General features: G+C 39.9%; 4 protein-coding genes across 6 annotated transcripts; all 4 read right to left on the bottom strand.

The window, feature by feature from the left end:
* Positions 1–1,605: 1,605 nt before the first annotated feature.
* On the bottom strand, positions 1,606–5,793 carry malsu1 (mitochondrial assembly of ribosomal large subunit 1). The gene is made up of 4 exons (XM_033639594.2): positions 5,377–5,793; positions 3,766–3,941; positions 3,596–3,677; positions 1,606–3,478 (listed from the first exon to the last, which is right to left on the bottom strand). The coding sequence occupies exons 1-4, from the start codon at positions 5,696–5,698 to the stop codon at positions 3,324–3,326; spliced, it is 735 nt and encodes a 244-aa protein (XP_033495485.1). The 5' UTR covers positions 5,699–5,793; the 3' UTR covers positions 1,606–3,323.
* A 159-nt stretch (positions 5,794–5,952) lies between these two features.
* On the bottom strand, positions 5,953–11,865 carry smpd5 (sphingomyelin phosphodiesterase 5). 2 transcript variants are annotated; one of them, XM_033639589.2, is made up of 9 exons: positions 11,636–11,865; positions 9,146–9,867; positions 8,630–9,010; positions 8,416–8,491; positions 7,241–7,381; positions 7,038–7,127; positions 6,874–6,937; positions 6,585–6,744; positions 5,953–6,368 (listed from the first exon to the last, which is right to left on the bottom strand). In XM_033639589.2, the coding sequence occupies exons 2-9, from the start codon at positions 9,749–9,751 to the stop codon at positions 6,261–6,263; spliced, it is 1,626 nt and encodes a 541-aa protein (XP_033495480.1). In that variant the 5' UTR covers positions 9,752–9,867; positions 11,636–11,865; the 3' UTR covers positions 5,953–6,260. The 2 variants fall into 2 exon arrangements, with proteins under 2 accessions (XP_033495480.1, XP_033495479.1); XM_033639588.2 differs by having other exon boundaries at positions 8,630–9,867; positions 11,636–11,864.
* Positions 11,866–15,001: 3,136 nt separating this feature from the next.
* On the bottom strand, positions 15,002–17,992 carry LOC117266112 (speriolin-like protein). Its single transcript, XM_033641070.2, has 4 exons — positions 17,827–17,992; positions 15,936–16,133; positions 15,725–15,849; positions 15,002–15,558 (listed from the first exon to the last, which is right to left on the bottom strand). Exons 1-4 carry the CDS (start codon positions 17,984–17,986, stop codon positions 15,226–15,228), a joined length of 816 nt encoding a protein of 271 aa, XP_033496961.1. The 5' UTR covers positions 17,987–17,992; the 3' UTR covers positions 15,002–15,225.
* A 120-nt stretch (positions 17,993–18,112) lies between these two features.
* grinab (glutamate receptor, ionotropic, N-methyl D-aspartate-associated protein 1b (glutamate binding)) lies at positions 18,113–25,164 on the bottom strand. Of its 2 annotated transcripts, none has more exons than XM_033639781.2 (7): positions 24,822–25,164; positions 23,743–24,189; positions 23,542–23,645; positions 22,225–22,425; positions 21,638–21,766; positions 21,402–21,545; positions 18,113–18,904 (listed from the first exon to the last, which is right to left on the bottom strand). In XM_033639781.2, exons 2-7 carry the CDS (start codon positions 24,158–24,160, stop codon positions 18,752–18,754), a joined length of 1,149 nt encoding a protein of 382 aa, XP_033495672.1. In that variant the 5' UTR covers positions 24,161–24,189; positions 24,822–25,164; the 3' UTR covers positions 18,113–18,751. The 2 variants fall into 2 exon arrangements, with proteins under 2 accessions (XP_033495672.1, XP_033495673.1); XM_033639782.2 differs by having other exon boundaries at positions 23,749–24,189; positions 24,822–25,161.
* Positions 25,165–27,550: the final 2,386 nt, after the last annotated feature.

Raw genomic sequence — 27,550 nt, 5'->3', positions numbered from 1 at the left:
TCTGTGTAACATATGGTTGTCGTGCATACACACTGAGGGAATTATCTAAGATGATAAGCTTTACACTGTATGTTAACACATGGAATTAAGTGAACAATTCTGTGCTACCTGATGTACCTTACATTAAATCTACTATGCAAGATAGATGCTCTGCTACTGCCGTTTCCAAAAGCTAACTAATCTCTTTTAATCTCCTCCATCATAGAATATATTAACATCGTGGCCATTAACAGCTACACGACAGCGGGTAAAATGGCTGTGCAGCTAATGAGAACATTAGCCACAGTTGCAACTTTTGAGTCAAACACAAAACCAATCTTTCTCTTTCACTCGTTTCAGTTTTCCCTCTGGAGTCATTTTGCTAATCCACTAGAACGCAGTCGGTTTAATAGTTTGTGACACATAAGGTCACACACTGAATTGCATTAAAGGATTGCATTAATTGGTTTTGTATAATCTCATGAGTGCCACCATTACCAAATTTAAATTTGACTGCCTGTCTTTAGTCAAACTATAAATATTTAATACTGATCAACAACAATAGCTGAATTTCAGTGGGTTCTTCATGGGTGTAAAGCTGGATGCTCTCTCATGTGAAGCTGTTGAGTTTCACTATCATCTAATGAGTCATTCTTCACTTTCAGACCACGCAAGTACGAGCAACACAACCGCAAGGCACAAAAACATTCAAATAACAAGTCCCGTCCAGCTCTGTGTAGGCATCTCCCGCTTCATTACATTTTTACATTTAGCTAATGTTCTGATCCAGCATGACTTAAAACAAGTCAATGAAACGGAATGGTCACTTGCGAGGAAGTTATGAGGGTTTTGTGTGTGTTTGTGTGTGTATGTGTGCTTCTGTGACTGCGTTTGGATCTACCTTCAGGCTCTGGTTCTGCTCTTGTCTGCTTGATAAAAACTGTGTTACCTTCAAATGATAATTTGTCAGTGTATTCCAGTGTGATGTAATGATAGACACTGATGCAATCATCAATACATACTTTCCATTCTTATGAATAGCATCGCATGGTATCCTTAATCCTAGTTATTAGCCGAAGACTACACAGTTACATACTGTAGAAGCTCTTTGAGTTGCACAAGTTCTGACCGACCGTCCTGCATGTTAACAATTCACTGAGCAATCTTTGCGCACACGTAAGTGCTGAGGGAATGCAAGTCACGACTAATATTTGGGCCAACAACTTCTCTTTTCCCCAGAGAAGCAATCAGCCTGTTTGATTTGGTTGAAAGCACCAACTAGAATGATGTTTTGGTGACCCCACAAAATCAATTCTTTGACAAAAATGTTTATAATATGAGCTCTTTGCAGACAACAGCTCAGTGAATGGGAAACATAGAGGGAAGGTGAGAGTGCACTTACGTAGTAATGTGTTTCATAACAACTTTGAAGCTCTGGTACTATTTCCTTTTCATGAGATGTTATTCCTTTTCTCCACATTTTTAGGTCAGTCGGTCTAACAAAAAAGAGCAGGAACCATTCTTTGCCATGATTAACCTACTTTCAGCTTGAATAATTATGTAAAATTCGTGAGTACTCTAACAATTCAGGGAAATATTTAGAGATTAATTAAAAAATATCAAGACTGGTATTAAAATAATTTATTTCTAACCTTGAAAATATGTTAAAGATGTGCACATTTTCAGCAGCAGGCTCAAAAATCATTCACAAATAAGCAATGTTACTTTACAAATACCTCCTGATACCCTCTGATGGTCAAATAATATGAAAAAGAAAGATGTGTACAATTAATCAATATAAGGGGGGCAGTGATTCCTGGGGATATAACAATACATTGAATCAATGTATCGATATCAATGTTAAACGATTACATTATTATCATTGCAAAGTGAAAACATCAATACATATTGTCATCTTTAAGAAACACCTTTATTTAGAAATTCCCAAGGAACGTCTGTGTAACCATTTCCGTCCAAGCAAACCTCCTACCTAAAAATTCAAGCGGTGCTAGCAGCCTGGGGCCAAGCAGACAATGGCAAGCACCCAAGGATGGATTAATACTTGTACTTCAACAAGGATATTTGCTGATATTGTCTTGTATGGATTGCAGGGCCCTGAACTGAATCGAAATCGCATTGTGGCAGACTTTAGCCCCATTTCCACCAAGCAGTACGGTTCAGTTCAGTACACTTTTTTTTTCCATTTCCACTGTGGAAATTTGTGGATGGTACCAATGGAACCGTTCCATAACTGTCCCCATTTTTGGTCAACCCTCTGTTGGGGTACCTAGCACACAGATCCGGTGCTAAAAGGTGGAGCTGTGAACACTGCAGTCCGCTGATTGGTCAATAGCACAAGGTCCCTCTGCTCAGGGCTGAGTTGTGGCTGGTTTTGAAGCTCATGTAACCACTAGTCAAACCATGGAGAGCCTTACATATATTAGTAAACTGTAACTATAAAATGAAAGGATGTTTTGCTGCCTCTCACAGCAGCTGAAGACTGTGAAAAAAAAACTTTATTCATTGGACCGACTGCTGGCAACTTTTAAGGTGGAACGTTTAGTTGTAATGTTACTCAGTGTATGAGGTGATGATGTGATCCCATCAGTACACCTTAAATTTGTGACAACGCTGACCATTACTTTAGTTTTGATCCTCTCTTTGATGGCATAAACTTTTAGTAATAAGTGGATCCTCAAGTGTTTAACAATATATATTACTTTCAACCGGGTTATGTGAACTGCATATATTCTAATCCTCACTCGGAAAAAAAAAGGCATCGCAGAGCCGTTGTTCCTAAGGCAACACTAAACCCCTGAGCTGCACAAACTCACTATTTTTAATATACCATGGAGACTCTCACTGCAGCCTGTTCTATTTTGTTAGACAAATGGTGGCGTGCAACCTCGTTCTGTGGACAAATATTGAGGTGCAGACTGATAAAGGAGGAAATACAGTGAGTGCTGGACGCAACAACCTCGCCCACATTTAAGAGTACGGTTTGTGGTTGAAACGCTAGGGTCTAGGTACCATGTCTGAAGAATTACTTTTGGTTCCAAAGGTACCATACCAGAAGTGTTTGGTGGAAACAGGGCTTTTGTAATATCAGGAAATATTGGGTCGTTGTCCAAAGAATTGATATATTACTGCATCATAATGAAACTAGTGATTCCTACAGTATCGCTATTGTGTGAGAGGGCAGCCCACTTAAATTCTGTCAATTCCAAACAAAAAAATGGGATTTCTGTCCAAAAACATCTCTTGCTTCTACTCACAGGGATAGAAAAGGATGCGTCCAAAGTCACAAAGAAGTTGTAAAGTCCATGCACAGCTTAGATGATTTGTCACTTTGTGACTTCAGCATCATATATGAAGTCTTCTGGTAGCTTCTCAGGGGGAATGCTCTTCAGCTGCTCATCATACATGCGGAGAGTCCAAAGTTTCTCCAATTCATACAGTTCTCTCTGCTCTGGTAGCATGAAGTGGACCACCATATTCCCTGAGACAGAGAGGAGCAGCAAGTGAACATCACCGGTAACTCTATAAACAAACATCAGTTTATATATCTATATAACTGTCTATGTTTGGGCATTGGAAGATGGGATTTCTAACATACCAAAGTCAATACACATCCAGTCCTCTGCATCCTTTCCTTCAATCCTGACATTTGGAGCTCTATCTTTCTTCAGGAACTTGTACTGGAGGAAGAACAAATCATATAAGTTTATAAAAACAAACAGGTTGCACATATCAACATAGGACAACGGGAAAAAGAATTCAAGTTACCGTTTTGATGGCATAAAGTGCCATTGCACGGAGGTGTCTTGGTGATATGCCGCTGACAACAATGAAGTACTCTGTGTATTTGATCTGCTCCGGTACTTTAATCACACAGATATCTACCGCATTTTCCTGACGAAGGAGAGACACCAGCACATCCAGATTGAACGTCTCAGGAGATCCTGGACAAAAAAAGGGTGAAACATTTACATTACAACATGTAAATGCTACAGTCTATATATTTTTACTCATTGCATGGTAGGTGGTAAAACAGAGAAATACTATCACATACAATTAGTAAAGCAATGCAGGATAACCAAGGGACCTCATCCATTACAGTAACTAGGGCTGCAACTAACAATTTTCCATTATCCACTGGGTTAATTGTTTTGAAGAAGCCTGTCAAAGTTCCAAAATGAAATGATTAATCACTTAATTTTTTTTAGTATAACAAAACAAGCTTTTTGAAGACAGAACGTTGGGCTCTGGGAAAATTTGATGCACTATTTTTGGACATTTTACAGGCAAAATGATTAATCAATTTATTTTGGGGAAAAAAAACACCAATTAATCAATAATATAAATGATCAAAGTTGCAATCATAACAATTTCCCAGAGCCCAGGCTGATGTCTGACATTTTTTGCATTGTTCAATGAAATTAAAATCTAAAGCTATTCAATTTAGGGTTGCTACAAACTATTATTCTCATCACAGATTGATCTGCCAATATTTTTCCATTACGTAATTAATCATTTTATCTATTAAAATGCAAGAAACCAATGAAAATGCCCAACACAGTTTCGAAACCCCAAAGTGATGTGTTACAATATCTTGTTTTGTCCAACTGTTTGTGTAAAATAAATTATTATTCAGTTTACCATCACATATGGTTCTTGGAAATTACTTACTTAAATTATTGATTAAAAGAACGTTTGTTGATTAATTCAATAAGGTCAAGTGACTTACCAAATCATTTATTAATTTTTAAGCTCTTTTTCAATTTACTATAATCTAAGATGAAGAAATGAACCCGTCTCCCCTTTTATCAAACTGAGAAATCAAATCTCTGCATTTTTCCTTTTAAAATTACTTCAAATGACTCAATGATAAAAACAACTGTATTTGGTGTATCGATCAGTTGATCTATGAACAGGGTGTCTACAAATATGACACAGTTAAATTTCATGCTTTTCAAGACACCTTGTAACCAAATTTAGGACAGATATTTGTACTTGTTCCTAATAAAGAATTTCAAACAACTGATTTAAGCATTGCAGGCAAACATTATGTATGTGGTTTTGTGCAGAGGTAGGTGTTATGTATGAATATGGTTATTAGAGTGAGTTAAGTCAATCTACGTTTTGCCAACAGGTGAGTGCAACTATGAAGTAAAATGACAGTATTATAGTTTTTTAAAGATTTGTAACATAGGAAATGTGAACTTTTACATAAAAAGGCTTCACTCATTCTCACAAAAATAAATTTAAATTTAAATTTTTGGATAAATTGAATTAGATAAAATGTTGAGGACCTCGTAGATTAAAATTTAAGATTTTTAGGACTATTAAGGCCTTATCGTTGTAACATTCTCTTACCGTTACACAAACGTTACTTACTTTGTCTCGGGGCACTGCTGTCCCTGAGGTCACCGTCTAGCTCCTGCGACTCCTCTTCAAACACGCCAGCGCTCATCTTTGAATTACTGCTTTCACTACACACCTCTGAATAAAATCTTTTTGTGTTTAAGTGACAGGTGGAAACATGATGCCAGTGCTGACAGGACGACACGTTTCCTGTAAACCGTCGAGGTAAACACAAACCGTCACACCGAGCTTCGGACACCGAGCAGACGCTTCTAAAAACACCAGTTTGTTCCAGTAAAACTCTGTTTTTATAAACTGGTGAAACCAGTTTCTTACAGCGACCGAGAATATTCATTTTACCTTGTACAACATAACAGTACTACAGCTGTAAGTCCACGAGTTCACCAAATGCTAAAAAGCTAAAAACAGGAAGTGCTCTCTCGTCCTTGGCTTGTGATTGGCTCGCATGGCTTCTTCGTTGGTATTTGTGCTTTGCCTGACATGAATGAATATCACCCCCCATCGATTACAAAGAGTACTGACCTCACAGTATTAAACATGCAGTCAAAAAATGCAGCTCATAAATTATGGCAAATTAAAAGCAAGAGACACGGTATAAAATTTATTTTTTACATACATTTCTGTAGGAAAAAAATTGAGAATCCTAAAAATATATTGTTTTATAAAATCAACACCTTTGGCCATGGAGTGGCCCAATGTATAAAAGTGAAAACGTCATAAAATTTCAATAAATCCATATTAATTCCACCTGAGGTATAATCTAATTGGTCAGTACATTGTCGTAGAAATCACAAATTCATGTATGTCAATAAAACATTGTTGTGCCCCGAGATAGATAAATCAGAGCAATGTCCATTTTGTTCCCTTTGTACACAATGCTGTGTTCACTGTAGTCGTCACTGATCCCCACTCTCACAGTCCATAGTTATATTCAGTCTCAAGCCCACAGGAATATGGTCCGTAAGGCCAGCCAGCTGGGTGATAAAGGTAACCTCTTCGATTTCCTGGATGGAGACAAAGAGAGCACAAGAGTGGAGACAAAGTGTTTATGTTGCTTTATGCTTCTTAATGGAGGCTAACTTGTTGTTTGAAGGCATTTTCTGTAAGCACTGTCTGTATTGTTTCATGATTTATTTGTGGCATCTAAAAGTGAATTGGTACTTCAAGGAGACAGAAGCACTGGAGAAGAGGAAAGAGTAAAAACACACAGGGTCACATACTGTCCGGAAGTGCTTTGAAATGGAGTTTTCACGGTACAGGATGTAGTCAATCCGACGTCCAATCCACGGCTGGCCGGCCTCAGGGTAAACCAATGGGGAGCCCTCTGCGGGAACAGGAGGGGAGATGTACCGCTTTCTTAGTTCCTCTCTCTCCAAAGTCCTATACAGATACACAAAGAAGACAGAGGGGATTGTCAGCTTCATTGAAAAAACAGTGAGTGAGGAGCCTGGTCAGGTCACATTAGCAGTGCTGTGCTACACAGTCTTAGGAAGGTGAGACTTGGTGTACCTTTGTAGATTTTCTGGGGTGTTTATGTCATCTTCATACAACGTGGGCTGCTCCAGAAGAGTACCTTTAGATGTAAACCGATAAAATATTCTATTAATTGTCATTATTTGTCTTGTGTGTATGCAATATTTACTGTGGTCTACTGGTTTTAAAATGGCACGCACCAATGACCCAGGGCTTGTCTTTTCCAGGCCCTGCCCTGCAAGGATCTCTGTATTCCTCAAACAGACAGTGATTCTGTTCCAGGTTGTCATCTAGCCAAAAAAAAAATAAAGAAAGAAACATATTAATACATAAAAACTTTTAAGTAAAGACTTTTTAGCAAAAATTAATATAACAAAATAATGGAAAATTGTCAGAAACACACCAGGCGAGCAGTTGTCAAAGTTGAAGTCTCCACAGAGCACATCAAAAGCAACATCCTCGTCAGGCAGTTTGTTGGCAGCTTGAAAATCGCCGATCCACTTGGTAATCATGTTCAACTGCTCACAGCGAATTTCCCCTTCACCTGATTAAAGAAAACACAGACCAGTTATCACAGACCTAGCCTATCTTTATCCAAAATAAAAAGGCCAAAGTTTGAGTTATCCTGAGCTAGGGTTGTCACGATACTAAAATTTCAAACCCGGTATCGATACCCAGGAAAATATTCAATACCCGATACCATTTTTGATACAGCAGCAAAAAACGAAGAGGCATGTAATTTTTTAAATATAGTTCAGAACAGTAACATCAATGATAACAACAAAAAATCCCCCCAAAATAAATAACAACCAGAAACAAAATCTGGCCATACAAATGTATTTATCTACAGCCCTGTTTATTTTCTGTGCTTCTGGTGAACTGGCACCATATTTTCGTTGCTGATCAAATAGAGTTTGTAGTTTAGGCTCAGGATGCTCCTGTTTCTACCTCACTATGTGATCAGAGAACCAGGGGTTACGGGAGAAACCAAACATTTTTTCAGCTTCAATCTGTGACTTTACAGTTAACATAACTTTTCAGACACACATAATTGTGTTGTCCTGTTAAACTAACATTGTCTATTAATGTTACAGACGGGCATGACTGATAAAGTTTTCTGCTTAGCTCCCACATTAACATTAGAAGTTATATTTTAGTTTGATGCTGGCGACACCAGCTGCTCAGCTGCCGTCTGCAGTGTGCTGTGTTAACTTCACTAAATATTTCCAAAGAGCGCTTTTTCCTTTATCATTTTTGACCAAAACTGGCTGCTCTGATCCTCCTGCAGCCGCGCTGGCCATATTATAGCAACAAAAATGTGTGCATGCATGCACAGCGATGACAACAAGCCGGGTTGCAGCGAGGGCTCTGTGCCTGCCAAACGCTGCCTGCACAGCGCGTCCGTTGGACCCGTCACGCACACCCGACAGGCGCTGAGGTGGCGTGCACTGTTAGTATTGATACTTTTGTAAATTAGTATTGTATCCGGATACAGCGTTTGAGTATCAATACTTTTCAGAGTATCGATACTTTTGACAACCCTAGCCTGAGCAGACCCAACCAGAAAATTTGACTTGCCTTCTGGTGCATGAAGATGTGTGCAGTTAAAATAGCCAACCACGTTCTTCTGTTTCTGATTCTGCCCGATGAGCACCTGAACATTAAAAAAACCAGACATTATATCTATCACTGTGTTCATACTGTGACAAAAGTATTAGTAATGAATTGCACAACACAAAAAGGACAACCGCACCAATGATAATGGCTTAATACAAGATGTTAAGCAAGGTACCTTAGCAGAAAGGAGGCCTTTAGCAGCCAGTGCGTCTTCCCCGCGGCTGTTGGGAAAGCAGTGGTACTGAGCCTCGAGCAGAGGAAATCGGCTGGCTAGGAACATTCCACTGTTGAAGAACTTGAAAGAGGAGCATCCGCATGGTGGCTGGCAGGCATACACACCAATATCATACAATATGTGTCCAAATACAGGTCTAAGTGCTTGGGTGAGTTTCTGTGCCGCCCTCTTATCAAACACCTCTTCAAGGCATAGTATGTCCACATTGGCTGGAAAAAGTGACGACACTTCCCAGGGCACGTCATCCTGCTGGCGGAGACCCTGGGAAAGCAAAGCTCGGGGAGCACTCCGGTGACCTGCTCGGCCCCGCTGGTTGGAGTTCTGATTGGAATTGAAAAGGGGAGAATGTAAGTCAGTTGAGGGCTCTTCTGTATCATCACAGGGCACAGAGACCACGTGACTATTGGACTTTTGGACTGACACATGTACGTCAGCTGAATCGGAATGATGACTCACTGGGGGCTGTGCTTGTCTGTCTGTAGCCCCATATGTAGATGAGTTAACTGCGGGGAGTATGCTGTTGGAGGGGCTGAGAGTCCCACAGCTGCTGGGGGAGTCAACAAAGATGCGGATATGGGGTCGACACACACCCTGCACAATGTGCTGACCAATGGTGGTTGCCCTGCGCTGGGTGTGCCCCAGGTTGTTGAAACGAGCCAGGCTGTCAGGCAACAGACACAGGTTGGCTGTTGCAAAGCCAAATGACGCCTTTCCTGACAGTTCAAAGCCCCTGTGTGTCTCCTTCTCTGATGAGGATGGTGTCTCTCTGTGGTAGTGAAAGGGCCTGCGGCAGGCCTGAAGAGGTGCCCAGAGTATAAATCCCAGGAAGGCCAAGGGGGCTGTGGCGAGAAAAAGAATGAAGAAGATAATGGCGCCGAAGAAGACCTTGAGGGGGTGGAGGTAGCATTCCTGCTCCAGTCGCTGGGTTTGCTCCAGTGTGGTGGACTTGCACACAGCAATGAGGCGATCAAGAAACCAGAAGCAAGGCAAGATGAATGCCCATCCCACAGCATGGATGCCTGCAACACACCCATTAGGAAATGGAGACGCCTCCAGGGCCATGCCTCTGCCCCTTTTCTAAGCAACACTCAGGATGAGTAACATCAAGACTTCCCGTTTTAGCCAGATTCCCTTTCTGGCCTCATTCCAGTGCAGTCTCTCACAGGCCCCACTGCACACTAAGACAGGAGACAGAAATCAAAATGTTATGACATGGTTCTATTCTTATATCCTGTATAAACATTTACATGTGGATTCTCAGGAATAATTGGCTGCCATTCTCACACTGACTTCATGTTTGAACATGCCGATGTGGAAAACATGTAGCAACCAACAGCAGCACTGTCATGAATGCAATACAGTCAGATTCAGAGGAAAGACCAGGCTGGCTTACTGCATGCTTATGTAATGCATCATGATCACATTTGAGGAGGCAGAGAGAAAATCATGGTGTAAACCGCCTATAATCCAGCTGTCACCATCTGCTGCCACTAGCCACTGGCGATATGAGCCCAACACCACACCTTTGTGTGTATTTACAGATTGGTTATACAGTCAAAAGTCATTGGGTGTGTCAATGTAAAAACCTTACACAGATATTTTCTCTAATTTTGTACTAATTTTAAAACGTTTGATACAATGACATCAGTTCAAAGAGTATGGATACTCTTCCAGGGTGTCCAACATACAGCCCACAGGCCAGAACCGGCCCACCAAAGGGTCCAATCCAGCCCACTGGATGACTTTGCACATCTAATATTGATGCACGTCACAAGACTACGAGGTGTTCCAGGAGCAAGTTAAACACTAAGTATCCTACTTCCTGTAAAATGCTGTTCTAAAGGGTTTTCCCACTGTGACCAGGATACAGTGCTCTGAAATAGCAACACGTATTTGAGGTCATATCTAAAGATCCTGATTACTGCACAGAATATTGTCAATCGGCAGCTTCAGTACAAAAGAATCTTTATCAGACTTAACCTGCTGCTTCAATAGCTCCCATTTTAGTTTGGCATAATTTGCTGACATCAGTGTTACTACACAGGAGTGGAAATGTGGAAATATGCACATGCGATAACAGTGAGTAGTAGACTGACTGAACGTGGAATGACTAAGACATGTTGCTGAAACTGAACTCATTTTGCCTAACAAATATCAGGCTGTGCATCATGTATTTTGTAAATGGATGCACGTTTTCAGAATCTACTGGTAGTTCTTTAAACTGACAGAAAGAGAAAGTTTAGGTGTTGTTATTAATAGGTTATTATCTATGGTTTCATTGGTACAGCCATCTTTAGTTCAAATTGAACAATTTGTGGCCCATGAGCTAAAATGAGTTTGACAAGCCTGCTCTACATGTTACACTGAGAGATCAGATCTTAATGTAAACACTATTAAAAGGTGGGTTTGCCCTTTAAAACATTGGTATGTTGCAATCAAGCGTTCACTCCCATTGCAAACTTTGGTCTCTGGCTCCTGAGGTATAACTGGAAAAAACATACAACAGACACAACCAGGAAGTTGCAACCCCCCCTATACCCCGATTAAACACACAAAAAACATCCCATTCAAAGAAGGCTACCATAACTTTTAGTGTTGTACTGTGAAGGGATGCGAGCTTTCTGTGCCTATGCACCTGGTCAGTGGACACTCATACAGGTTGGTTAGGTGGGTCTCCGTCATGGTTCCTAGTGTGCAGGTAACATGCTAAGCTAATAGTTTCACTTATTAAACCGCTCAGAAACACTTTCAAAACTACATAAACGCCGGTGTTCACAACCACACAACGTTGCTGTATCTTTGTAGCGCTTGGCTATTCAGGTCTCACACTTAATACACGCTTTATACAGTCTAAGTGCATTTTAGATATCGCAAATACAAACTGTCACCTGTCCTGTTACGTAGCTAGCTCCTCGGCTAACGTGGCAGCAGCACAGATGGTCTTACCTTAGCCCGAAAACTGGGACAGTCCGTCTGGCGAACCCATGCGACGAGCAGCCGACTGGTTTGTCTGTTGTATTACATTGATTTATTCATGAGGTTGTCACATGTTCAAGGGAACTTATCAGTCTCTATCCTTAACACGCATAATCAATTCAGTAAAGTAGTTCCCTTGAACATCACCCCACTCTGCCGCTCTGCTCTCGGCGGTTCATCTGTGCGGTCATCACACTGGCTTTATTAAGCCACACCCTAATGGCGTTGTCATGGTGCCCGGCCCAGCTGGCACGTGACCTTACCTGAGGAGACTTGTTGCAGGGCATTAAAATTTGACCCACTGTTGAGAAGGGTGGATATTAAAACCAAGGGAGTATAGACATTTATTATATTAAGATAAACCTATTGAAATGAATCATCTCGTTTTCAAGGGGGTCCCAAACAGTCACAAAACAAATAGAAAACAGAACAGTACAAGACAGTCATATGACATAGGACACAATAATGAAAAACAATGATCTGTTTTAAGATGAGAAAACAGAACAATTTTAGTCCTTTTCATTCATAATGTACCCTGCTAAATATGACTACAGTCAGCCTGTGACCTTCAACATCAACACAGCTGCAAGCAAAATACATTTTCACCTTTTTTTTGCTTGTTTTAGCAAAAATGTTCTTAATTTTCTGCAGTGGAGAAATGCAACTAAGTATATTTATACAAGATCTATATTTAAGTACAAATTTGAGGTACTTGTACTTTACTTGAGTCTCTTTTTTTCATGCCACTTTTTACTTTTACTCCATTACATGTCAGTGGGGAATAATGTACTTTTTAATCCACTAGGCTACATGTAGCTGAAATATTTAAAAAGATTTTTATCTGGGACATTTTACATGGTCATCCCTGGGCTAACGAGATGAAATCCTTATTTAATTTGAATGATTTTTCATTTATCTTTCATAACAGGTTACTTTGTAATGTTCGGGAGTTAAAGAATAATATGTTTCTCAAGTATAAGGAAAAGTGGTCTGTCGATACATGGTATAAACCAAAATTACGAACTTACCGTCTCATAAAAAACTGTTATGATGTTGAAATGTATGTGAAGTATAATTTAAACAAAAGACAAAGATCATTATGTGCACAGTTACGTTCAGGAACATTACCCTTGGCTGTAGAGACCGGCAGGTTTAATGCCATTCCAGAGGAGGACAGACTTTGTCAGGTGTGTGAGCTCGGTGAAATTGAGAGTGAGGTCCATTTTCTGTTTTACTGTCTTGTTTATGAGGACTTGAGGGATGTACTTTTTATTAAAATGTCCTCTGTTTATGCTGATTTCTTTTGGCTGGATGAGTATGAGAAACTTGAGTTGTGTTTTAGAAAGGGAATCTTTTTTGTTGCAGATTTTATTTGTAAAGCTTGGGAGAGAAGGCAGAATATTCTGTTTAAAGTCTGAGCCATAAACGGGGCTGTAATTATGTATGAAATGGAAAAAATAATAATAATAATAATAATAATAATAATGTACACTGCAACTGTACTTTTTTTTTGGTGTCTTATAAACCCATGAGGGTTGGGCACTTTGTGCATGACACGTAAATAAAAATAATCAATCAATCAATATTTAGTTGCAAGTTACTTTATAAATTAGGATTTTGCATAAAACATACGAGTTTCTAAAATAAGTTTTGTCATGAGTTTAAGTACCCAACAGCTGACAGAAAATTACTGGCAACTGTTTCCTTGACAACTAAATCCTTTTTTTTTAATAATTTAGAGTTTTGGAGGTGTTTTAATTTAATTTTATTTCATTTTATTTTATTTTATTTTATTTTATTTTATTTTATTTTATTTTATGAATTGGTTACTTTTACTATTAATGCTTAATCACATTTTCCTGATTTAAGATACTTACATTTACATAAGTAACATTTTCAATACAGGACTTTTACTTGAAACAGAGTATTTCACAGTGTGGTATCAGTACTTACATGGCAAAGGAACTGAATACCTCCTTCATCACTGATTTCTTTCCAATAACCTGCCAATAGCCTGTAAACTGAAACAATTAGTCGATTAATAAATAAGGCAACTGACAGAAAATTAATTGGCAGCTATTGCCTTGACAACTATATCTTCTTCTTTCTTTTTTTTTTAAAGAATTTTGAGTTTATGAGTTCTTGAGTTTAGAGTTTATTTTTTAACTTTTACTGAAGTAACACTTTAAATGCAGGACTTTTACTTGTAACAGAGTATTTTCACAGTGTGATATCAGTACTTTTACTTAAACAAAGGAACTGAATACAACCTTCACCACTGATTCCTTGCCAATAACCTGTAAGTTAAGTATTAACCAACAGGCAACATGTGCATAAAGTACACTGTGTAGCAAGCTATTGTGGATATATTTACTAATTTTGAGTAATCATGTACCTGATTGTTACCCTAGATGTGAGCTAAAAGATGATGGTGTATGCATTTCCCATCTGTATTCGGGTGATGTCATGATGTTACAAAGATGAGTAACAACGGTATCAGGAACAGGCTGGTACACAGAATATGAAGAAACAATGGTGGCAAGAGGAGGGAAAATAAATCAGAGAGCATAAGGGTAGAAGAGCTTTTTCAGCTGGGCTCACGATGGGAGAGGAATGAGAGGAGCATAAATGATGAATGCAATACTTAGACAGTCTGCTCCTGGGATCAGCTCAGTTTTGTATGTAATCTTTGAAGACTCACAGTAAACCCTTTTTCACACTAAACTCTGACTAACTGTATCATCTTTATTAGAAACACAACCAGTGTGAGTAAAAAATCTAATGCAGCTGGCCTGAGGAAGGATTTTTTTTACCCCACAGTATGTTCCAGCATGTGTAGCCTACAGTAATGTTACTGCTGATAAATAAATGAGTAATAAGCACTACATCACCTGCCAGAACAATGAGATATTAGAGTGAGAGAGCGGGAAGGCCCTTAACCAACTCCTGATGGTAGCTTTTAGTCCCCCAAGTGATATTACTCCAACCCTCGACTCATCTCAATTAAAAAGCAATTTGACTAAATGGATGTCCATAACAGCCTGGTTCCAGATGTCTGAATTGCCGCCCACATGAACTGAAACAATATGGCAATGCAGTTTGATTATTAGGCGTGACAAACTCACTTATCTCATGATCCATGGCTTGGTGAATACAGTCCACTACGCCCTTTATGCTTAGCAGGCATCAATCTTTCACAGGCTGATATGAATACTAGACAGTACCAATACTGCCACAGTGTATTATTGAATATTGGTTGAAATAACAAACCACTCTAAGATGTCCTTTGACATGATGTCCTTTTTGTTTGAACATTAAATCAGTTTAAGAGTGACTGAATACTTCATGTCTTTGTGGCTTCAATAAAACTGGCTGTTCAGTCTCATCATGCATATTTGCAAAGTGTATATAAATAAGCAAATGTATTTTGGCTTTACCATCTATAAAATGAGTGCAGTAAATCATAGAAACACAACATTTATCATGCTGTATTATTCATCGCTCTTTATTTCCAGTTTGTGGGCAGCTTAAGCATCACTGGTCCTTGGATACGCTCGTGTCTACCAGAGAAGGAGAGGCTTTCCATCCATCTTGGCCATGTTGCAGAGGCAGTCGAGCACAAGCAGCAGGTCCTTCTGAAGTTTTGTCGGCGCTGTGGTCTCTATCAGCGTCCTCAAAAAGTCTGGATTATTGTAGTTGGTTGCCTGGGTGCTGTACTGGAAAGGCCTCTCATTCAGGATCCCGTAGGTGTTGACAATCAACTCAATGAAAGGAGGATGAAGTGTCGGTTTGTACCCGAGCTGGTTCAACCTCTCCATGAGGTCAACATGCCTCTGAGTGAGATGAAGCCGATAGCCTTCATCTACCTTCCCTGTCAGTGGATGGGTGCTCACCTGCAAGAAAGGAGGAAAAGCTTGTGACTTCCTTCTGAGGAAGCAGGATGTTATGGTCCATACTATATTTGTACATTAACTGATAATGGTAGAAGTCATGGTAGATTTCTTGTGCACTGCGAAGTCACACAACCAGTTTGTTGAGAGAAAAATCTTTCTTTCTAACCTCTATGATCTTAGACGGGATGTTGAGCAGTGTGAAGCCGTACAGTCTCCTCTGGCCCTGGAAAATATAGAACAGGATCCTTCTGTCCAGCTGGAAGGCAATCTCTCCCAGCAGCCTATCTGGACCTGCCATGAAACAATTGAATTAAAGTTTCTTTTTGGCAACAGTGCTGTTACTGCTCTAAAGTTTCTGCATGTCAGGCATCACTGACCTTTGACCTCATGAGCTGGGTCCGCCTGGCAACTTTGAGACTCTGCACCCTCATCTATGTGCACTGAGTTTTGGATGAAAGACTTGAAGTCGACAGGTGATGAGGTCCGCTGTTTGTGTCTGACCGTGGTTTGTTGCAAGTCTTTTTTGAATTGTCTCTCGGTGAGGGTGTCGTGCCACAGACTGAATGGACGTTTTCCTGAGGGCAAATTATTAAAGTCATTACAAGTGAATTATTCTATCATTTAAATCGGTTCTTAACAAATACATTTATCAGAAGGCTTAACCTAATTTTACTTGAAAACTCAAATGTCCCTTCATTTATTTTATTGTATATTTCTGTGATTAATGTCTTCTAGTCTGATCTCTTTTTGTTTGTCCTTTTGTTACTTTTAATAATTTAAATAAACTGTATGTAGCAATTTGAAACTCATACTCATGATGAAATTATTTTTGGTCTGTTTTACTGATAAAGATACATGACAAAGTGAGTGACAATCAGAACATACAAGAAGGCAATGCCAGTGTGTTAAGAAAATAAGAGGCCCTCTTGATGATGGTACAGCCAGAGAGGTAGCTGTTGCAATGCTCAGCATGGCATTGATATAAAAAATACCATGTTTTTACACAACTTAAATTCTGTATAACCAACCAAAGTAAAGAATTTAATTTTGAAATCCTTCACAGACCAAGATGATTGGAAGATTTACTGACAGCAGAATCACCAGTACATTCATTACATAATTGTGAATTACCCTTAAGTTTTACAAAGATGGAAATTATTTGTATTCCTGTTCTACTTTGTGGTTTGAATTTTGTCATTATGAAGATACTTTAAAATCCACTACCAATAAGAAAATATATAAAAATTCAAAAAAGTGATTTCATCTTGTAAAATAAGAATATATTGTCAAAAACATTTCTAATTGTATAGCAAGGAAACACATTTTCAGTTTCATATTTGAAAAATGCCTGTCTGAAACCTGAAATAACACATTATACCGTAACATGTTACAATGTAAACATTTCACTGGTTTAACTCCCAATTTTAAGTCCCTGTTTTAAGTTTAATTATACAACAGTTAGTTCCGGCCCTGCAATCTGATTGGTCGAGAGACAGTAAAACTGTGACGATATTGGAGTACAACATCACGGTTATTTCACTGTGTATGTATCACTCCGCCTCACAGCTGATTGCAATCAACAATCAAATCAAAACTGACGCTTAGTGTCAGTTAGGTCAGCAGTTGCGTTGTAGGCTAATTAATTTATCCACTGTCAAACAGCCAAAAATATGGATTTATTTCCTAAAATAAGTTTTTAATGGAACTATAAAAGGTCATCAGAGGAAGATGAGGGAGAGGAGAAGCTGAATCCATCTGAGCACACATCCAGGTTTGTCAGTGTTTCATCAGCGGAGCTCAATGACTTGAAGAAAAGCAACATACTGTCAGATCAGAAGGCAGAGTCGGCTGTGCCTGTGAAGCGACAGTCCACCATGCAGTCACCAGAGACTTATTTCACCGGCTGCACAATTAATGGAAACGTGCAGATAAATGTGTATAAAGAGTAAGTGCCTGGCGCACCATGTCTGCGTTACATAGCAACGGCGACAGCGGAGTCCTGAGGGAACTATTTTTGTTGGCGGAAGACAAATAAAATGCTTAAATTATCTATTTTGTCCTCATTTTTCAACATTTCTTAATCAGCCTTGCTTATTTAACTGTTGAACTCGGCCTGCGGTCTCGTGCCTACGACCGAATCACAGCCGTGACGATATCACAGTACATCACTCCCTCTCGTGTGATATTGCTTAATTATATCTTAATTCTTTTGCTACCGCCCTGACAACGCTGCTGCCATCTAGTGGCAGATAAAAACAACCACAATACCTGCTAATTCCTCACGAGCGCTGTTGTCGGGCCGTTGCATCTTCACTCTCAGGTCTCTGTTTTCCTTGACTACATCTAGCACCGACTTCAACACATCATTTTCCTGCACGAGTTGTTCATTTCGTGACAGCAAGGCGACAACGGTGTGCTCCCGATCCATTTTGGGGCTCCCAGTTACACAGCTGAGCCACAGACACCCAAAACTTTGTGGAGGCTGACACAACAGCAGATCAGATCATAACGGAACACGGTTGCTATGGTGTTCACTTCATACAAATGACAGAGATCAGGTTTAAAAAAAACTTTATACAGCAGTAAAGGTTATTTTTCACCTTGGAAATAGTGGTTTGACAAAAAACAAACAAAACAAAAACAAGGTCTGCTTACTAGCTTCAATTAGGGCTTTCAATCACATCACAGTATTCACCAACTGATGTAGTTTACTCAGTTGTCATGGTGATGGATGTGCAGAAGGAATGATTTCTTCCCTGCACCTTCTCATCCTCACTAGCTTGTCGGTTATATTCAATCTTGACCTTGGAAATAACCACACAACAAGATGTCAACACTTTTATCTCCATGACAACTGATCAAACTCCTTTTGCTGATGAAGACTGTGATACAGTTGAAAGCCCAGGGAAAAAAAGCTAGTGTCAAATGTTTATACAGTTTTGATTTTGTTTAACTTTCTAAATCAAAATTAAGTTCTGTACAACACGTCATATACCTCATAAAACTTTCATAAACCCCCAAACTACAACATAGACTATCTATATATATTATCAAAAAAATCACATTTACACAGGGTGAAGCAAATTATCCTCAAGCTATGATTAATGCGCACTACAAGACGAAATAAAAGTGACTTCTAGACGTGAACTCAAAGTAATTTTCCTTCAGAATTTATTTCTGTTGTTCCTCCTGCTCAGCTCCCCCTCGCTCTTCCAACAATGGCAAGAATATAGAGGAAGATGTTGATGATGTCCATGTACAGGTTGAGAGCACCAAAGATGTATTCTTCTGGACTCAGGGCCAGTTCCTTGTTGCCCAGCAGCAGCTGCGTGTCCACCGCCAAGAACTGCAACACAAAGGCAAGTCACAATCGGTCACATTTTTGTCTTTTTCCAACAACAAAAGAAACATATTTTGTCACTTACTGCTAGTTCCATCTATGCAAATCATTTGGTTTTGTCTGGAAATATTTGCGAGACATTTCTACTTTTGCCCTGACATAATGAAGATCAATGTGATTCTTGCAGCAAGTGGAAAAAACATTTGAAAAACTCATCTTTCAAGAAACACTACCCGTTCATCTGCGTAATCCAGACCACACAGTCAAAAGGGTTTTTCTAATTCCTTTTTTTGGTTGCATTTTGACAGCCAGAACAGAGAGAAAGGAAACGTGAATCTTTCCCATCTCAGTCTGTAACAATAACTACTTTTGGTGGATGATATTTTGCCCCAGAAATAATTTCAACTGATAATATTATTATCATTTGAAGTGAGTTTTATGCCACTGATATAATGATAATACCAGAGCTTGATAACAGGCCTGAGTCTGTGTTGTTACTGTGATGTTGTCTAATATGTTAATGTGTGCTGTGCTGTTGTAGAGTATGTATAATGTGGTCCATGATGTTACTGTGTGCTGTGTATTTGCTGTTGTCTGATAAGGAACAGTGCTGGGAAAAATAATTTCCCCTTGGGGACAATAAACCCTAAGTCTAAGTGAGCCTAATCCTGACAATTAAGATGTGACCTGCGTCGCAACTCAGGAGCAATGCATACCAGTTACCCCACAAGCTGGAAATGAGTGTAGGGTTTACACGTCATATTCAGAACTTTCAGTACTTAATTCCTCATTGTACAGTGTATTAGTTTGACAAAACAATGTACACAGTTAACTGGTGTGGCCTGTAATATTATGATTACTTCAGGTGTACTGCTTCTTCAGTGCCTTCAATTTGTTTGTGACCTGTTTCTGTGTCACTGGATGCTTCTCTCATGATGTTCCCATACACTATGTGAAACACAGACAGCCAGTGCAGTTCAAAGTCTTGCCACATCTCCACGTTGTTGAAACAACCATGTTTGTTTCCGGGCTGTGGCAACATATCACAATTGTGCTCCCCCATCTGCAACCAATCACATAATTTGTTCCGTGTGCCACTCACACTGAAATCGACCCTTGTCCGTCTCACCTCTCTACCTAGGACACAATGCCGATACAGTCAATGAGAGTTACCCTTTAACACAAAATCAAAACTGGTTTAACTGGTTGAGCCCTCGGAGGGAAGGAGGAATGGTGAGAGAAGGGTGCGACATGCAACAAAGGTACCCAAGCAGGAATCAAACAACTGACGTTGTGGTTAACCATTAGATTACCAGCTAGATTACGTTCTGGGAAGACATGTTGCTGCTTAACTTATTTAAATGTGATGTTTTAAGCTATGCTGAGGTCACACTGGAAACTGTTTAAAAACACTACACAAGCTACCTCTTAGGCATTTTAATGTAATGAAACACAAACCACCAGAGGATCATAATCATTCCATTGTACATCAAAATAGAGTGGTACATGAATGAGTCGTAAAATGCAGAAATGAGTTAGCATTCTGGCACTCCCTGTTCTCTCGTCACAAGGTCAGTGTGTTTTTTGAATGGATTTTTGGTTAGATGCCTGACGTAAGGTCTGTGGTTAACACAAGCTTCAGAGATTTTCACGTTTTGTTCTACAACATAAAATACATCTGTAAATACCCCCCTTGTGAATTTTGAAGCTTGTACATGTCTTTAAAAGGTGGTTGATAACAAGTGGCTGATGCCATTGTGCCGAACATGGCTTTACAGCCTCGTTGTGGTGGCGGCGCTGAAGTCACAAGACCGTGGTGTAGTTTGTTTATAGCCCAACATTAGCTTTTGACTTCTGGCAATTGCATTTAAGCCTCAAAAATCAGAGACGTGGTGTTCATTTGTGAAGATTAACTTGCTGAACAAAATGTTCAAGTATCAGAAAGTTCTGCTTGCCACAGAGCTCATTTCATGTAATAATCCAAAATCCAATGGAAAAATCTCATTGGCTTTTTGTTGAGGGAACCAGGGCGATATTAACTTCCGGGTTGGCCTATTAAAAACATGATCTCTGCACCAGTCTTTTATGGTTAAAACTATGAAAACGCACAAAAAGAGGAATTTACAGGTGATCAGTGTCCTTCGTGGCAGGATTGACATAGCAGATTTTAGGCATTTTAGTTTGAAACGTTGACCATAACTTACATTAGGTTACCAAATGCGACAAATTAGTGCCAAGAGGTATCATACTTTCAAAAGTTTTTGTCAAAAATCAATTATGACCAATCAGATACCGTGCTTTTCATCTATAGCAACTATTAGGCTATTTAGTGCACATTTTAAAATGAGAAATGGCGCAAAAATGCATCATCCCAGTTTTGTTCAATCAGACCAGAGGTGACTGAGATCTCAGAATTACTTTTAATATTGCTACTACCAATGTCTGCAGTCACATTCATCATATACAGTGAAGCTGGAAAACAATGGTTTGTCAAAGTACTTACACAGGTGAAGAGCAAAGCTCCCAGTCCAGCGTACACAATGTGCAGAATCCTGTCGCGGATGAAGATGCAGAGGAGGCCGAAGATGATCAGGACAATTAAACAGACGAAAAGCACACCATAACAGGAAGTGAAGTCGTACTTGGTCTGTTGGAGGAAGCCAAGAGAGACATAAAAGGTCAGAGCGTGATCGATGTGCAAGACATGCATACCAGAGGAAGGGACTGACGGATACAAACCTGCAGAGAGAAGAGGACCACTGTGAAGCACACCACTGCTGTGATGCCCACTGCCATTACCACTGACTCTGTGTCGTGGAAGCTGGCGATCATTCCCACCATGTAGGACATACTGAGAGTCAAGACAGACTGAAAACAAGAAGCACATACACAGTTAATCAGCACTGCTGCAACATGTCTGAACGGAGCACAGCTTTCATGGCATAAGTAAGAAATGGCAAATCATTGTGTAGTTATATGATGATAATAACATTTGTGAGGCTCAGCTTGAATAGAATCTGTGTAAACTAGAGAATAAGGATGCCTTATATCACAACTGTAGGCTGAAAACTTCAAAAATACAAAATGTCAGCTTCTCAGCAGGAAGCAGTGTCGTGTCTTATTGTACCACAACACATTATTCTTTGTTGTTTATTCAATTCCATTTTTAAAACAAAGTATAACAGAAAAGCTGTATGGTTCAAAAACCAGAAGTCCAACACAATGGAGATTCAGTATTCCAGATCAGATAACACAGGACTTCCTGAGCTGTAATTCCTCCTCTCGCTTACTTCTATTTTGAAAAAACAAAGTGAAAGCACGCCTACCAATGCAACCAGGTTCCAAGGATGTCTTCGGCGAACGCTTCCACAGCAGCTGATCACACAGACGGACACAAAGAAAACAGCGTAGGACACCAAGTAGGTCCAGATGTTCACCATGACAAATGCCTTGACTTCATGCACGAAGGTGAAAACAGCCACAAAGGCGAATGTCACCAACAGCTGAGCAGTCAATACCAAGAACACCTGCAGGGAAGAGTGGATTATTAGACAGCAGACACAGACGGTATGCCTAACAAAGAATGTCTTTTTTTGGATAGATCTAAAGTTGTATCAGAGCACACAATTAGCTCCAGAACAGAGGTTATATGTTTTAGCTTGTGTTGTGTCAAAAACTTGATTTCAGTAAAATATGGTGGAAAGTATGGCAAGACGGCAAGGATTATTTGGGTGCACATTCCAGAATTTTTTGAGGTTCTCAAATAAAAACTGATATTGTAATAACAGTACAAAACATTACAAAAGAACTGTACTGTAAACTAAAATGAAATCACATATCTGACCCAAACCCAAAGCACATATTAAAGCTGTATTGGTGTAATGAAGGATAGCCGTTACTAGATCTCTACGTAATAGTAAATAACTACATTCAAACAGTACAACTTAACTCTCCTCAGCCCATTTCCCGCTTGTTGTTACCCTACCAAACTATTACAGGAGCTTGGTTGTACTGTATGAATGTATTTGTTTATTGCAGATGATAGCATCCAGCTGTCCGAAGCCAACAATGCAATTTGCGCCCCGTGTGTAAATAGTCACTGTGGCTCTTAACACCTGAGTGTATATTCCTGGGCATGCTAGCAATGTTGAAATAAGATGTTAACACAAACAGGTCCATTCAGCTGTTCTGCTTTACTTCATTATGTAACTTTCTGACTGTACATTTGTGAGTTTTTCCTTCTTAATGTACCACTTTAATCTTAGATATTGGCTAGCACTAGCCCTAATCATGATCTCTTTGCCCTAATCTTATCTCTCTCAGGTTAAGTGCACATTTATTACATTTTTGGGAAATAATGACATGACTAGGTGCAAGAGGATTTTTGCAGCCTTGTGGTCTCTGTGCTGAAGTGAGCAATATGAATAAAATCCTCTGTCACTGTGTATGTTATTTTATATCACAATATCGATAAACACTGCGGTGTAGTACATGTTTCTGGAGATTTAAATTATAAATTGTAATTGCAAAATGTAATGTGACAAAAAGCAGTGCTGCTCATTGCTTTGCAACACTGCCTATAATGGCCTCACACATTCAGCCATATTAACTTGACTTTTTCTTCACCCACACTGTGTCCTTACCTTTCGAATAAAGGCTCTTCTTATGCTCTTGTTGTCTAATCCAAAATCAAAGTCTTGATTCTCATGAAAGGGTGGTGGGTCGTCCTCATTGTGGAAAACCTCATCTGCAGTGGCACCAACCAGAAACATCAAATTAATTAAATTACACAAGCACTGTAATTTCATATCAAAGAATGTAACAATGCTAGAAATACTAATTACCATTACCACTGAAGCCCTGGCCTGGGGACGAGTAGGGTGAGCCGCCTTGAGGGTCGGTCGTTCCGAAAGCTCCGGGGACAGCCCGTCCAAAAGCAGTTGGTGGGGGTAAAGGGAGACCACCAGGAGCAGGGAACTCACCAGGAGCAGGGAACCCACCAGGGGCAGGGAACCCACCAGGGGCAGGGAACCCACCTGGAGCAGAGATACCACCTGGAGCAAGGAAACCAGTAGGAGCAGGTGCATCACTTGAAGCAAGGAAACCAGTAGGAGCAGGTGCACCACCTGGGGCAGGTCCTCCGTACATATTTGGGCCTGCCATATTCATGTCAAATGCGACAGGAAACGCTGGCTGTCCGGGGAGCGTTGGTGGAGAGGATAGCCCCTCCACGGGAGAGTATGTAGTCTTCTCGGTGGTCATCTCTGGCTTAGATCGGGAGCACAGACCCGCTGGAGTGATGGATTATTGGGAAGGATTAAAAAAAATGAAAAGAAATCACATTAAATGTTATCAAATTAAAATAGACGGCAGCTGTTAAATGATGACAGACGACCTGAGTGGAGTCCACAGTGTGATACAATGTAACGTTACCGAGGTCACATGACAATGCTCACTTCCGGTATATATCATAATTGATAATAACCATCGATCGACAATTTAATTAAGACACTTATTGAGATGCTGTGTACATACTGTGTGGTTTTCTATCACTAACCCGACTTTAATTTGAGGGTTAAATGAAAATGTGGGCTCCGTGTTTGATACCAATGAACAGCGGTTTAATTTCCTCGAGTTTCCACGGAGACTCCGAACGGTTAACGCTGGTGAATTTAACGTTAGGCCACAAATTTCACTTTCAGGCAAGAAACGGCCATTTAACCGACGTAACCTACATTCAATTGGCTATCTTAATTTAAGTTACAGAGATAACGGTTAATTTGATAAGGACCGCGTTTATGTGTTTTTTTTGTCGAATCGTATGGAACAAGATGGCCATGTTTTTTTCTCCACAAAACAATAACGTTTGCTGACGGTTGGACGACAGGGAGCAACAACGACCAAGTATTACTAAAGTACTCACATTGCCTGCAGTCACAGTTTCAGTCCCTGTCGGGGCCCCTCCGAGGTTATTACTGGTATTTTTTCGCACGCTCTGTTCCACTTCGGTTTTTTTGTTCACTCCGACTGCCAGTAAACCTCACCGCCCCCAGGATGCGGAATGTTGCATTCAGGACACATGGGATTTTTGGGAGAGTTGAGGAAGCTACCCTTGTCAAATACTGATGTATTATCATATAACTGCGGCAAATACATTTCAATTACAAGCCAGCTTTCAGTCCGACTTTTCCAGTCATATTTACGACTTGGACGTTGACGTGAACGCGTTTCATAAGTCGGAAACTTATATTTCAATAACTCCGCTATGACTTGAACGCAGCATCGTTGCCTCGATCAAAAGTCTGTTGAAGTGCGTCAAAGTAAGGTACTCAAAACTTCCTGTGGGAAATTACCGCGATCTGTAAACACGAGTGAAGAGTTCTTCTGTATACATTGGCGGAAAGTACCTAATGACTCTCTCGGGAAATTGTACAACTTGTACAAACGTGCAATTTTGAGGTGTCTGTAGCAACTTTACTCAAGCAATTCGTGTTTATGCAACTTTATACTTCCACTCCGCTACACTTAAGAGGAAAACAGTGCGCTTTTAACTCCACTAGAATTATATGACAGCTCACTGGTTACTTTACAGATTCAAATCATTCATTTTGATCCTAATGTATGACCATAGATTAGCCTACCTGCATATTAAATAGTTCAAATTAGTCCCACTTTAGCTGCAACATTAAAATGACACTTACACTTGAATGCATCAGTAACTGTAATCTTATAATAGTGACTGTATTATTCTGAAATGGGTCATTCTGCAGAGTAGTTTTATTTTTGGCACTTAACCCCTCTTATATGTTCAAGTTTAGATCTTTACTTATATTTTTTCTTAACAAGGCATCATTACATCCCCAACCACTGACTAATATTAAAAGAACAAAACTTACAAACAAAAATAGTTAGATTTTTTTGTAATGCCTGTTTAATAATGTACTCTGTAGTGTTATGGGCCCTGGAGTAATTATGACTTATTTATAGAGAGTCATAGATGTCGCTTAACCATCATGAGAGGCTATATGTCGACCCTAATGTGCCAATATATGTGTCAGTAAGGCCTTTGAACAACTCAACGTCAACAAGGCCACACGTCCAGATAATATCTCTGCCTTTTTTTTTAATTGAATACACATGCAGGTGAATTGACACCTCCTTAGACTCCATCAAACTGTACCAGGACAATAGAGAAGGGCAATCATCACGCCTGTGCCTCAGAATCCATGTCCCCAGGAGAATAATGACATAGTCTAGCATAGTACAGCAGGATGTGGGCCCACAGCTAGATCCCTACCAGTTTGATTGCACGCACCAGAGAGGAACTGATGATGCAACTGGCGGTATAGTACACCCTGTGACTAAACATCTTGAGAATCCTAAGGCTTATGCTAGACTGTTGTTTGTAGATTTGCGCACAGCCTTATGTCCTCCCGGAAACACTGCAGCTGATGAATGTCAGCCACTTCATCACTCATTCCACTCATTCCTCACTAACTGTACCCAGCAAGTCAGGGTGAACAGGACTTTGTCCGAACCCCTGTCCATCACCACCGGCGCACCCCAGGGATGTGTTAGTTCACCCTGTACACTAATACATGCACATGCAGCACTGCTGATAATTACATTATAAAATTTTCCAATAATACAGCCATCCTGGGTCTCATGTCTGACACATGTGACACAGCTGTGTACAGACATGAAATGAAACATTTCATAATCTATATAAAGATAACAGAGGAGATGAAATTCGACCCCAGATCTATTGGAGACCATTCACCAGTGGTTATCCATGACCAAAACATAGCCCAGGCTGAATCATATAAATACCTGGGCATACACAGTGACCATAAACTAACATGGAGTGTTCAGGTACATAAGGTCTGCACTAGGGTCCAACAGCACCTACACGTCCTCTGCAGGCTGAGGGTCTTTGGAGTCAACCAGAAAGTGTTGCTCCTCTTCTACCATACCACAGTTGAGAGCATCTCAGCCTGGTTTGACAACCTCAGTGTACAACTGAAGGTCCAGATTACCAAGCTTATGCAGAGAGCCATTACAATCATGGGAGTCAGGCAGCATGCCACACTCCAGTCTATCTGTGAGCGAATCATTACCAGACAGGCTCGGAAGATTATCTCAGACCCCACCCATGTCCTCCATCATGAGTACCAACTTCCCCCCTCAGGCTGACGCTTTAGAGTCCCACAGTGTCCATTAAAGCCTTAAATAGGAAGCTAACTGTAGCTTAACCATAAAATGTGTATGTGTAGGTATGTATGTGCATGTGAATATGTATGTATGTGAATGTGTGTATATGTATATATACATATATTCATTTGTTTTTTCAACGTAAGTGTATTTTTTTAATGATCACTATGTAAAACAGATGTGTTATGGGCAGCGTGGAATTTGTTGGCTGATGGCAGTCTGTACATGTACTGTTGGTACTGAGTGTGTGGGATTGTGAATAGTGGCAACTCTGTGTATGGACTGTATATATGTGGGAACTGTATGTATAACTTTTTTTTGTATCTTTTAACGGCAGGCACCTTACGTATCCAAGACAAATTTCCTTCTGGGACAATAAAGTCTTATCTTATGAATGATAAAAATGAAAACAAAGCAAAAATAATGCTGATGAAATCTCAT

The sequence above is a fragment of the Epinephelus lanceolatus genome, chromosome 10, assembly GCF_041903045.1.
Source record: "Epinephelus lanceolatus isolate andai-2023 chromosome 10, ASM4190304v1, whole genome shotgun sequence".
NCBI lineage: Eukaryota > Metazoa > Chordata > Actinopteri > Perciformes > Serranidae > Epinephelus > Epinephelus lanceolatus.
Note: the sequence above shows the minus strand (reverse complement) of the source record. Positions and strands in the feature narration are given on the sequence as shown.

Bases quoted from the DNA above. Each gene is read 5' to 3' on its own strand.
- LOC117266112 (XM_033641070.2), bottom strand. From the start codon at position 17,986: ATGGATCGGGAGCACACCGTTGTCGCCTTGCTGTCACGAAATGAACAA. The intron at 16,134-17,826 runs GTATTGTGGTTG...ATTTGCCCTCAG, and splicing joins CGCTCGTGAGGAATTAGCAG to GAAAACGTCCATTCAGTCTG. The intron at 15,559-15,724 runs GTTAGAAAGAAA...CCTTTCTTGCAG, and splicing joins TCCCGTCTAAGATCATAGAG to GTGAGCACCCATCCACTGAC.
- grinab (XM_033639781.2), bottom strand. From the start codon at position 24,160: ATGACCACCGAGAAGACTACATACTCTCCCGTGGAGGGGCTATCCTCT. The intron at 23,646-23,742 runs GTAATTAGTATT...GTGCCACTGCAG, and splicing joins CCAGGGCTTCAGTGGTAATG to ATGAGGTTTTCCACAATGAG. The intron at 22,426-23,541 runs GTAAGGACACAG...TCTTCCCTGCAG, and splicing joins GAAGAGCCTTTATTCGAAAG to GTGTTCTTGGTATTGACTGC.
- malsu1 (XM_033639594.2), bottom strand. From the start codon at position 5,698: ATGAATATTCTCGGTCGCTGTAAGAAACTGGTTTCACCAGTTTATAAA. The intron at 3,678-3,765 runs GTAACTTGAATT...TTCTTCCTCCAG, and splicing joins CACTTTATGCCATCAAAACG to TACAAGTTCCTGAAGAAAGA. The intron at 3,479-3,595 runs GTATGTTAGAAA...TCTCTGTCTCAG, and splicing joins CTGGATGTGTATTGACTTTG to GGAATATGGTGGTCCACTTC.
- smpd5 (XM_033639588.2), bottom strand. From the start codon at position 9,751: ATGGCCCTGGAGGCGTCTCCATTTCCTAATGGGTGTGTTGCAGGCATC. The intron at 7,382-8,415 runs GCAAGTCAAATT...TTCTTTAATCAG, and splicing joins ACATCTTCATGCACCAGAAG to GTGAAGGGGAAATTCGCTGT. The intron at 7,128-7,240 runs GTGTGTTTCTGA...TTTTTTGGCTAG, and splicing joins CTTTGACAACTGCTCGCCTG to ATGACAACCTGGAACAGAAT.